This window comes from Sorghum bicolor, chromosome 9 (genome assembly GCF_000003195.3).
Source record: "Sorghum bicolor cultivar BTx623 chromosome 9, Sorghum_bicolor_NCBIv3, whole genome shotgun sequence".
Taxonomy (NCBI): domain Eukaryota; kingdom Viridiplantae; phylum Streptophyta; class Magnoliopsida; order Poales; family Poaceae; genus Sorghum; species Sorghum bicolor.
The window spans coordinates 1,093,289-1,105,827 of record NC_012878.2 but is presented as its reverse complement, the minus strand read 5'-3'; the positions used below and the strand labels follow the sequence as shown (position 1 = coordinate 1,105,827).

At 42.8% G+C, this 12,539-nt stretch overlaps 1 protein-coding gene and 1 long non-coding RNA gene across 4 annotated transcripts; one reads left to right on the top strand and one right to left on the bottom strand.

The window, feature by feature from the left end:
- On the bottom strand, positions 251-11,325 carry LOC8068669 (replication protein A 70 kDa DNA-binding subunit C). The gene is made up of 5 exons (XM_021447364.1): positions 10,910-11,325; positions 9,006-9,361; positions 8,640-8,934; positions 6,064-7,655; positions 251-1,062 (listed from the first exon to the last, which is right to left on the bottom strand). Exons 1-5 carry the CDS (start codon positions 11,197-11,199, stop codon positions 614-616), a joined length of 2,982 nt encoding a protein of 993 aa, XP_021303039.1. The 5' UTR covers positions 11,200-11,325; the 3' UTR covers positions 251-613.
- LOC110430192 lies at positions 1,603-4,799 on the top strand. 3 transcript variants are annotated; one of them, XR_002447505.1, is made up of 5 exons: positions 1,606-1,963; positions 2,056-2,213; positions 2,662-3,054; positions 3,228-3,340; positions 4,453-4,799. It is a non-coding gene; the product is annotated as an uncharacterized LOC110430192 (long non-coding RNA). The 3 variants fall into 3 exon arrangements; XR_002447504.1 differs by having other exon boundaries at positions 1,603-1,963; positions 2,060-3,054; XR_002447503.1 differs by having other exon boundaries at positions 1,604-1,963; positions 2,056-3,054.

Sequence of the window (12,539 nt, the reverse complement as noted above, 5' to 3'; positions counted from 1 at the left end):
GTTGGCTCGTTCTAACAGAATTTACTGCATTGATTTGGGTTTTCTTTTTCTTTAAAAATAAAAGTAAGCCGCTGAAAGGCACCAGATTCTTCTAATAATCACAGCACAGATGATCACCAACCAGCCCGGGTGCAGTATCCTGCTTGTACACCCGAACACCAAATTCATGAGGATTGAAAAAAATAAAGAGGGCATCTGCCTGAACATTCACATGCATACAGAAGCAAAGTAGACACCAACAAACCCTTGATTGGACTTGCACAGAACAAATATATAAAAAACATTCTTGAACATAAGATGAATACTACTAACCATCAGTTGCTTACATACCACAGGTTCCATAATAAGGCGCTTACAAACCACAGATTCCACAATAAGGCAGGCTTGCAAAGGACATAGATTAGGTTTTTCCAGCAACCTCCAGCATATTACTAAGTACTAACCACCTGGTCCAAAGGAACCAGGCACATAGATAGAGATAGGTACTGAAAATATAACTGTACATGATAAAGTAGGACTCGCAGCCTACTAAGCAAAAGCAACCTTCGTAGAACTATTTGGTATGAGAGGTTTTTCCAGTGACCTCCTGGATGAGCCAAGGCACTAAAGTGCCTCAGACAAGGCAGTCCTTAGACCAGTGCCCAGGCTGGTTGCATTTGAAGCATGCTTGGGCTCCCCTCCCTGCCGACCATATCCCGTCCGACTGTGCAAAGCCTGTGTCACCCACAACTGTGGCACAGCCATAGGCATTGCTGGAGGTTAGCAAGCTCTGTTTGGCTTCCAAATTGGCAGAGCCAACGCTTGGGATGTAGGATGAATGATCCTTCAGAATAGGGCGGGAAACATCCTTTAAAAGGTTGTTGGTTTCTTCCAGCTTCTCAACACCAATGATGGAGCATATCACACGCTGCTCACCATTATAGGTTTCCTCATAGATTTTCAGCTTGAATAGGTATTCACGCCGAAGGACCGCCTGCATGATTTCTGTGAATCTCATGTCATCTTGTTCTACATTTTGTATCATGAAAAGCTCTTGAGCCGTGTGGCCAAATATTGCTTCACCAGCCGCTTGGAATGCAGTAGCATAGGTGACCCCAGTGTGGTCCTGGATCTGGCACAGCAGCAAGTTGGTGGCGCTCTTGACGTTGGGGACTATCCGCACGTCCACCACCTGCAGCACGGGTTGCAGCGTCCCGTTGCCGTCCGCGTGCTCCGACACCGCCGCCACCGCGCCGGTCGTCAGCTGCGCCGCCATCGCGCCCGAGAGGAGAGGAGAGGAGAGGGGGGAATCTCCACTACTATATAATCCACCAGTTGAGAACTTAGCTAAATGCACCCCATAACCCACTACTATAGTCATAAACTCCACTCAATACACCCAGATAATTGCACCCAGAAAGCTCTATCTTATGAAATTAAGGGACAAGATTAACTCTAATCACTCATTTCTCTTACTCACTCATATCCAACGGACCAAATTGTTTGGATCAAAGCTCATCACTCCTCCCATCCCACAGCGACCCCACGCGCAACTCCCTCTCTCGGTCTCTCCCCGACGTCACCTCCTGCACATGTAATTTTTTATTTCCCGAAGTGACTCCGACTCCTCATCTCCTGCTCCCTTCACATACCCCTCCATCTCTCTCCCAAGTCCCAAGGAGGCGCGGCCGTAGGGCGACGGCGCCCTCGCAGGCGGCGCGCTGGCACGAGCAGGCCATGGCGGCCCTCCTAGATCCTCCGCTGCCGGTGCCCATACTGAAGGTCCTCGCCGCCACCGGCACCACTCGGACGGCCACGGCTGTGGCCCCTGCTGTTGGCGGCCCCGGTACGGCGTGGCGCAGGCGGTGCGCCGTTGGTGGCCACGGCTGCCCCCTTCCCGGCTTCCCCCTACCCACACTAGCGAGGGCTGGTGCCGGTGTTCTACACCGCTAGGCGCTCTGCTTGACCTCCCGTCGTCTGATCGGTTTGCTCCTCTCTCTCTCTCTCTCTCTCTCTCTCTCTCTGCCGGATTTCCCACTCGTGGAGGCTCGCGTCATCCTAATTTGGTGCATACAGATAGGGCCAACAGGGCAACGGCTGCCAGTACGGGACAAAACGGCAAGAGGGCAAAGGCCGCCGACACCCACGGGGACTGGGACAATGGAAAATGCCATCGATCACGGCCTGTTTTTCTCCTTGGACAATCTCCTGCAGATCCGGAACAGATCGAGAAGGTGAGTTGCTTCGCTTTCTAGGTGATTTGGAATTTTTCTCCACCTTAGGCTGATTCATTAGTTTGTTGGTTGTTTGCAGCCTGAAGAATAATTGATTAATTTTGTAGAGTTAGGAAAGAAGCAAGTTTTGCTCGCTTCCTCTCTGTTCTGTAAACCATATATTCTTTAACGATGTCAGTTTCCATGTATTTAAGGTTTGACACAAAATCTGAATTCTAACCCACCCTAATATGGACAAATATAATATATGGCAATAGAGAAATTGTTAGTTGAGTATGTTTTCGATCACTATTACCATCACCCCTACAACATATAAAGCCAAAGCTTATGGATAACTGTGTTTTCACTAGAGCTACATGTATTTCCTTCATGACAGAGAGGCTCAATGTTTTAAATCTTTTGTTCTTATCTTACAACTAGCATCTTGTCATATTTTGTGGTCTTGCAGGATTGAGATGCTACAGAGTTCAAACATGTTGGGAAGTGCCAAAATTGATGGCTAATATGTGATAATAAAATCAACACATTTTAAATTATTTGTTTTCACAGTGAAACATAGCATTGCACTGGTACTTTTGGCCTCAAATTTGCACTGGTACTACTGAAGTGTTTTAACTTTCAGAAATCAACGGCTTGTCTCATGTTTGGGAGTTGAAATACACACCTACACTCTTGGCTTTCTTGCAGGGTTTTGTTCCTTGAATCTTAATGATATTTTGATTGTTCATTTTATTTTTTTATAATGTTTATCTTATTTTGTATGTTACTGTAGCAGGCACACTGGGGATTGGCAACGACCTCTGAACAGTATGTAGAAGAATCGCAGAATAAGATATTAAAGGTGGAACTCTGAATTACCCTGAATAATTATCCTGACAATTGGAACTCTGCTTGTCTTTTTGTAGTACTAATATTTCTGCATTTCTTCAGTATATAATTATGTGATTTCTGCATTTCAACCAAAACAAGTTTTTACTTGTGTTACTGATTTCTGTTTTTTATTTGGTGTTTCAGTCTTTACTTGGCCAGCAGTTCCAATGTTGCAGTACAAGCACTGCTGCAATTCCAGATTGCCGAGAGTTACAGACAAGAGGGTCTACGCTGGTCTGATATGTGCATGCTGCATGGTATGCCTCCATCTTCAATAATCATCATGCATCTTCTTCTAATATGCATCAACTAACCTGTTTTAAGTAGTTTATATACGAAGTGATAGGAAACAAAAATGCAATTCTACTGTCTATGTGAGTTTGACTGGTTACAGAATTGCATGAGGCTTTCTTGTATTAGGAGTTTCCTTCCTATAAATCACTTACACTTTTGACAAGCATGTAAATGTAGTTCCTTTTTCCCTGTGTGAAAACCAGCTCAAGGATAGTGTTGATAAGTGACAGTACGTAGAAGAATCACAAAATAAGACATTAAAGGTGGAACTCTGAATTACACTGAATAGTTGTCCTGACAATTAGAACTCTGCTTTTTGTAGTACTAATATTTCTGCATTTCTTCAGTATACAATTATGTGATTTCTGCATTTCAGGTTAAATATTTGACGATACAGTTTATAAGATGTCAATGCTTCCTGTACTTGGTCAAGAATACATGAACTAGAACTTAATCCTGGGTTGATCTACTTTATTTTCTTCTATCTTATGACATTTCCACTATGTTAGTACAATTTAGTAATTTACCAGCTAATACTTGGTCTGGATCCATGACGGGGTGGGTAAACTTTTTTATACTGTAAAAATATAGGTATGCATGCAAGAGAGTTTGATTTGTATGATAGGAAACCTATCGATATTAATGAAGGGTGAGTTATTTGCAAGCTAATTGAAGTTCATGCTAGCCTAGAGTTCGTGTTGGAAGGCATCCCTCTAAAGTAGTGGGAAGGTTCTTGTTGTATTGCTGATTGCTAATGGAATTATTATGATATCAAGATCAATTTTATTTTTGATGTACTAAAAATTGCACTATTTATTCAGCTTTTTATGATGGAATTTGTATGGTGGGTCAGTGATAATTTTTTTATTGCCTACCTTATAGCCAATTGACTAATATTTTCGATATACATATTCAATTGCTTGATATAGTACATGAATGCTGCTTGCAACATATTGGCGTAGGGCTGCAGCCTATTAGTACTGATATTAGCCTCCTCATTTTCATGCAACAGTGGTGCAGGCTCGCAGTTCCTCTCTGACTAAATCTAATATTCATGTGTTTTATTGTTTTGTAGAACAAGTTTGGACTTTGCATTCACCAGTTGCACTCATCCGTCAGACTCTCTAAAAGCATTTTCTATTTAATGTTCTTGTGTACTGACTTGCGGATGTGAAGACCGTCAGGATGGAAAGGGGTGTGAAGGCCGTCAGGACTAACTCGCCTCAACTTTTGCTGGGTTAACTAGCTCTAATCACAGCTTGTACAGTTGCCGGCTATAGATTTTTATGCCTTTTCAATTTTTTATCTTAATGTGTCCCGTGCTTCAAATTAAATAAGTTAATTATACTATGCGAGACATGACTTTATTATGTCTCATTATGCATGAGTATTTTTTTGTATTATATGTATGGTCACATATAATTGCATGAGACTTAAACTGTAGAAAACTATCATTGTTTAGTTGTTTTCATGTGCATTCTGAAAAAAGCCGTAGCGTTAGCACGGGCACTATACTAGTAAATTGAGAATTTATTTCTTCATCATCATCTCCGCCAATGACCTCTGGACATAGCTAGTCTGAGCAGCAATAGATATCGCGGCAATACTTGCTCTGTCTTCCCTCGTTGGCTCGTTCTAACAGAATTTACTGCATTGATTTGGGTTTTCTTTTTCTTTAAAAATAAAAGTAAGCCGCTGAAAGGCACCAGATTCTTCTAATAATCACAGCACAGATGATCACCAACCAGCCCGGGTGCAGTATCCTGCTTGTACACCCGAACACCAAATTCATGAGGATTGAAAAAAATAAAGAGGGCATCTGCCTGAACATTCACATGCATACAGAAGCAAAGTAGACACCAACAAACCCTTGATTGGACTTGCACAGAACAAATATATAAAAAACATTCTTGAACATAAGATGAATACTACTAACCATCAGTTGCTTACATACCACAGGTTCCATAATAAGGCGCTTACAAACCACAGATTCCACAATAAGGCAGGCTTGCAAAGGACATAGATTAGGTTTTTCCAGCAACCTCCAGCATATTACTAAGTACTAACCACCTGGTCCAAAGGAACCAGGCACATAGATAGAGATAGGTACTGAAAATATAACTGTACATGATAAAGTAGGACTCGCAGCCTACTAAGCAAAAGCAACCTTCGTAGAACTATTTGGTATGAGAGGTTTTTCCAGTGACCTCCTGGATGAGCCAAGGCACTAAAGTGCCTCAGACAAGGCAGTCCTTAGACCAGTGCCCAGGCTGGTTGCATTTGAAGCATGCTTGGGCTCCCCTCCCTGCCGACCATATCCCGTCCGACTGTGCAAAGCCTGTGTCACCCACAACTGTGGCACAGCCATAGGCATTGCTGGAGGTTAGCAAGCTCTGTTTGGCTTCCAAATTGGCAGAGCCAACGCTTGGGATGTAGGATGAATGATCCTTCAGAATAGGGCGGGAAACATCCTTTAAAAGGTTGTTGGTTTCTTCCAGCTTCTCAACACCAATGATGGAGCATATCACACGCTGCTCACCATTATAGGTTTCCTCATAGATTTTCAGCTTGAATAGGTATTCACGCCGAAGGACCGCCTGCATGATTTCTGTGAATCTCATGTCATCTTGTTCTACATTTTGTATCATGAAAAGCTCTTGAGCCGTGTGGCCAAATATTGCTTCACCAGCCGCTTGGAATGCAGTAGCATAGGTGACCCCAGTGTGGTCCTGGATCTGGCACAGCAGCAAGTATCTATACTCGAAATTTGGTAAGCTCTTGTTGCATTTGTCACACTGCCATGTCCCATCACCATTATTCATTACCTTTTTGTTGCACAGCCTACCATTCACCTCCATGGTGCAAGCAGGATAACAAAAATTATCAGTTTTCAGATGTGAAATTGCACCTTTAACAGTGATAAAGTCAGGCTTATCTGATCGCCCCAGATTTTCATCCTTGATCTGTGCAATTGTTTTCAGCACATGACTCCTGCTCATGTTTGATATTCCCCAAGACAAAGAAATGAAAGCAGTATTCTTTCCTTCAATTATGTACCACTGCTTCAGCCTTTCAGCCACTTGAAAGTCTGGGTTTACTTTTAACTGAGTTGAGCTGATTGTGACTACAGATCTACCACTGAAATCACAAACACGGCCACCTTTGAGAGACAGTATAGGGTTTGAACCAGAATCACACAGCAACTGCAGTTGACGTCCCTCTGCATCACAGAATTTGCCCCAAAGGATTATTTCCAAGCTCCGAAAAGACATGTCTTTCAGTTGAAGAGTTCTTTTCTGGGTTTGTGTGCCATCCTTTCGCATCACTATGGAAGAAGGACCAACTGATGTAACGATTCCAATCAAGTCCACGATAGCACCTGCCTCAATGTTCTCAATTTCGCTTATCTGCCGGAAATTGTACTGCTGCCTAGGGATGTTGCTATCATCATCAACGCAGACTTCGATAGATGTTCTGTGATCCAGGGTTACTTCATACTCATGATTCAAAGAGTTAAACTTCTTCATTGCTGGTTTCAACAACCCTTTAGATATCAGGTACACCTTATCAACCTCAATGAGGTCAAAAAACTGATCAGCCTGCACATTGAAGCATGTTGCACGGATTTCTCCACCCTGTCCATCAAGGAGATCAAAGGAGAAGACTTTTCCGGGACCTCTAGAGTTGCTGTAGTGCCTGAGATCAGTCTTTGCAGTCACTCTAGCCATGATCTTCCATCTAGTTTGGTATGGGTTCAATTGAGCCACTGGGACAAGATGATTTGCATCATTCTTAGACACAGGAGTTCTCTTCATATGCCCTGGAGGCGATTGTTGATAAAAGGAACTGCCACCAGTCATGGAAGGAACTACAAACCTTGGGTTCTGGTGAGAATTTAATGAAGGCTGCTGCAAGTTTGACTGCACAATACCCACATTCATTGTATTATTATGTGCTGAAGTTGTACCGTAAGAGAGACCAGATGCCACATTGGGAACAGATTCTACTGCATGACCAAATGGACGGCCCATCATACCCTGATAACCACCATAGGATCCACTGTATGGTACATTATTAACATCTTGCACTGGCCTTGGAGCAGCAGAAGAACCCAGCATACCAGGGCCACTGGAATATGTTCCAGTATTAGCTTGAGCAGCATTGGCCGGAAAGTTTGTGACCTGCTCATTAGGTTGGTTTCTCATCTCATAAGGTTTGGGGTTTCCCATTATGTTGCACTCACTTTGGAGGACATAAAGTTTGAAAACAATAATGATCCTGAACAAAAGATAAAGGCATGGTCAACTAAACTGACAAGAGGCAAGTCACAAAAAGGTGTCAACAAACTAACATTCAAATGCGATATTCTTCTCTTAAGGAGATGCCTAGTGAGCTCTAACAGAAATCGGTATTTCAAAGAATTGACTCAAACCATAGAACCAAATAAGTTGGGGAAACAACGATTCTTGAAATATTCATGAAACAACAGTAACCCACTTCAGATCTTAAAATTCAGCATATCATAAATCCACATTCTATTGATGTATGGTAATTCATTAGAATTCTATAATTGTACATACTTCAGTAACGCCCACTTGAGTATTCAGACTCATCACATCTTAAAAGAGCTACTTCTAAGACTGATTTGAATGGTCACAGCAGAACATGTTGTGACAGTTTTACTGATTTGACATGGATGCCAGAATAAGAGCTTTCCAACTTGTAACTACTAGCACAAAACTATATCACCTTTCACTGCACTAAAGATCATCAACAGTATACAAAGTTTATAGTTTGTACAGTATAGAGAAGCGCAACAACCTTGATAGAAACAAGCATATAATTGAATGAAAATTATTGGACTCCATTGTGGCGAACTTAACCTAGTCGTAGGCTAATCTAAAGGTAGCGGAAAACCATCAACAAGACTTCTGTGAGTGTGGACTGGAATGACCATAAACCCTATTACCACATCGACCAAATACCATTTTCTACCACCACCGAATCCCAACCTATCTTTCCAAGGCGGTAGCTGCAAATCACCTAGAGAAATGTCGCAAAGTTCGCAACCCTATTACGATGCGGCACGAGTCTAACATGCTGCAGGTTTTACAGCACTGAACATCATGCGAATTGCGCGGGAGGCAAACCAACATTCAACCTTTCTACTAGGCACCCAAGAAAATAAAAACAAATCTGCAATTCGAACAAGGGATGGAACGGGGAATCAAGCGCAGGGAAGGATTAATAACTAATCCTCACCTGCGATTCTGGATGGTGCTGCAGGTGAACTCCTGGAGGTGGATAATTGAGCCCTTCTGGATGGAGCCGTCAAGGACATGTGTGTTCTCAGCGGCAGTGAGCATGCACTGCATCGTGTACACGCCGTCAGAGAGCACCATCTGGAAGCGCTCGGCGGAGGGGTTCTTGACATTGTTGACCATCTGCAGGTCCACCACCTGCAGCATCGGCTGCAGCGTCCCATTGCCGTCGGCATGCTTGGAGATCGCCATCACCGCGCCAGGCGTCAGCTGCACCGCCATCACGCCCGAGAGCCCTGGTGAATCTTGAAGATAAGAAGCTAGCATTGGGCTTGCATAAGAATTTCCAAGAGGGTCAAAGCATCACCTGTGGCAGTCATCATAACCCTTTGGTTTTGATGATCCTTCAATGAAAGCTGCTGCATCTTAGCATCTACTGTGCTCTGTGCTGGCATTGAACAAACACATTCACTGAATGGTAGATTAATCACAGTAGGTTCTGCTTTTGGTGTAACTGAAGAATCCAACACTCTCTTATCAGGAAAACATGATGGGTTGCTAGTAACTTGCTGAGTACACAGCATGAAGCAAGGTTCATGGATGGCAAGACCACCAGAACAGGATACACCAATATGTTGAGTTGCATTGGCCTCAAAGATTGTGGGATTGCGGATCAGCGTGCACTCAGCATGCAGTATCTCAAGTTGGATAACAATAACGACCCTGAATGAAGAAAACAAGACATAGAAGGAAAAAATAGTCAGAGAACAGCCAGTTATAATTGATTAGAAATAATTCAGGAAACACATCAAGTAAAATTAGTGGTATATGACATGTGAAGAGTTTGTTCATCCGGAAAAGGAAAATGTACTTACTTCGAGTAATGAACTTAAAATTGCAGGATATAAATGGAGAAAGAAATTTGAACAGGACCAGAAAGTTAGAAAAACATAATAGTTATACAGGAAGAAACACTGAGCCCGTTTGTGATAAAACAACTAGAGCGGTAAAACAAATAATAGAAGAATATTTGGCTTAAAGCTCAGAGCTTTGCCTTTAAGTTTAGCTTTAGCATATGTAGCGATACAAATATGTGAACAAAAAGTTATTTTCGAACTTAAGAAAAAAAACTGACATGATGGAAACTCCATAGAAATGTATCGTCACATAAGAAAGGAAAATGGACGAGTGCACCCCATCTGAACCAGTAATGTACAAGCACATATACATCAAAGGAAGTGGGAATGCAACATAAACAATTTTGGCCCTTTCAGTAACAAACCAAGAAACCCAAAACCACATTGAACCAAATAAAATTGATGGTTTCAGTTTCACTTTTCAGAGTCTATAAAGTAATAAAAGACTAAATTTTCGGCTTGACAGTTTAGTATGAAATCACGCTGAGCATTGCGCCTATGGCTTGTACATTTGATGCGTCTGATAAGAAAGGAAAAATGGACAGACACCTCATCTGAATCAGTAATGTACAAGAATATATATCACAGGCGGCCATGGACTTTTGAGAAACAAACTAAGAAACACAAACCACGCTGAACCAAATAAACCAATGATTTTAGCTCCACTTTTCAGAGTATGGTGCAGTAAACGACTAAAAACTTTGCGTGCGTGGTTTGAGACTACAAAGGAAAGAATTACAGCATGATCTGATCAGTAGTAAATAGATATGCTATAAATACAAAACCTTATGGGCATAACCAAACCTATATAAGACTAAAAGAGCAAGGGCCATTGAGATGTCAATTGCTCTTTGCCCATTCCATGCAAAAGCAGTCATATACAGACACAAAAAAAAAGTCAACAGGTTTATATGATCGACAGCTCAGCTCTCACTACTACATTGCAATGCATTCCGGTAACCAAAAAAAAAGGAAAAAATCTAATTCACCCCCTCAACTATTGATCAGATAAGTAGACTTTTTCCAAAAAAAAAAAAAACCAACGCTTGTTGGCAGGCCATGCAGTAACGTGGATGTGTCACTGACTCACTGCACAGCCACAGAAACCCCACCCCTAGAGCCAAGAATGGACGTAACGAAGGGTCGCTGGTGCTGGACGCCTTGGCAAGATTTTCAGTAGCACAAAAAAAATAAAAAGGCACAAAATCCTAGGCTGTTGTACAGTGGTAACCCGTGACCAAGAACGCGCACAGCGGCGACGCACAAGAAATAGTCCAATGTGGATCTTGACGGACGCGCTAAAAAAAAGGATAGGATAGAGAGGAAGGAAGAGAGCGATGGATCGATCCGTCACTTTTGGTTGTGGTAGAAGCCGGCGAAGTACTCGAGGACGCGGATGACGGTGCCGCAGCGGAGCGCGCCGCGGGCGACGAGGTGGTTGAGGGACGCGGCGAGTATCCCCGGCTGCAGGCGCTCGCCGCCGTCAGAGAGTGCGACGCGGTACTGCCCCGTCTCCGCGGCCATCCGCGGCTCGTCCGCCAGCTGCAGCACCGGGCGCAGGCCGTGGTCCCGCCACATCGCCTCGAACGCCCCCGTCGACAGGGGCACCTCCACCTCCATCCCTTCCCCTCCTCCTCCTCCCATTGCGCAGTGGAGAACGGAGATGCAAGGAAGAAGGAACTCAGAGACTGGAGAGAGAGAGAGAGAGAGAGAGAGAGATGAGGAAAACCCTGGGGAGTTGCGGTTGCAGACTTTTGTAGTGTCGAGTGGGAGAGAGAAGTGTCTGGTGGTCAGTCTGGGGCGGCGAAGTGGAAATGACGAGAATGGGCAGCGAGAGCGAGACCGCCAAGCGCCCAAGCCTTTTCGCGGGAAGCTGGGCGCTGGGAGGGGACGGGCAGACGGCGGGTGTCTTGGGATTTGGAATTTTGGCAGATTTCGAAATGACCAAACTAGGGCCTTGTTTAGTTCACCCCGAAATTCAAAAAGTTTTCAAGATTCTCTGTCACATCAAATCTTGCGGCATATGCATGAAGCATTAAATATAGACGAAAACAAAAACTAATCACACAGTTTGACTGTAAATCACGAGATGAATCTTTTGACTCTAGTTAGTCTATGATTAGACAATATTTACCACAAACAAACGAAAGTGCTACAGTTCTGAAAACTTTTCAGTTTTCGAAACTAAACAAGGCCCTAGACATGGAACATATGGGCCGGCCGTTTTTTTTTTCGGATTGTCGTTTATATTTTCGGATCAGCGATGGAGACTCTAGGGCCGTGTTTAGTTTTGGCACATTTTAGCACTTTCATTTGTTTGTAATAATTATTATCTAATTATAGATTAACTCGATTCAAAAGATTCGTCCCGTAAATTTTAACTAAACTGTGTAATTAGTTTTTATTTTTATCTATATTTAATACTCTATACATGTGTTTAAAGATTTGATGTGACGAAAAATCGTGAATATGCATCCTTGCGCTCGCCGGCGACGATGCAGTCTGAGAAGGCACACATAAGGACACTTACGATGCAAGATTCTATCATAGAGTCCAAGATAATTAATTACATATTATTTATGATATTTTGTTGATGTGGCAGCATATTTATTGAAGAAAGAGGTAGGAAAAATTAGACTCCAAGTCTTATTTAGACTCTAAGTCCATATTGTTCAAGGTAATAAATAACTTTAGACTCTATGATAGAGTATGCATTATGAGTGCTCTAAGAAACTTGCAGATACAGTACACAGTCTGGAAACTTCATGGTGTATAACACATGAAACCTGTGCCTCCCAGATTAACATGCACCAGCTGGACCTTGCAGCAAGATAACAAGCAATTTAATGTTAAGCATACATTCCAGCAGATTAACGTACATCCTTTGAGGCCTTGTTTAGATCCAATTTTCTTTGATTTGGCTACTGTAACACTTTTGTTTGTATTTAATAATTATTGGCCAATTATAGACTAACTAGGTTCAA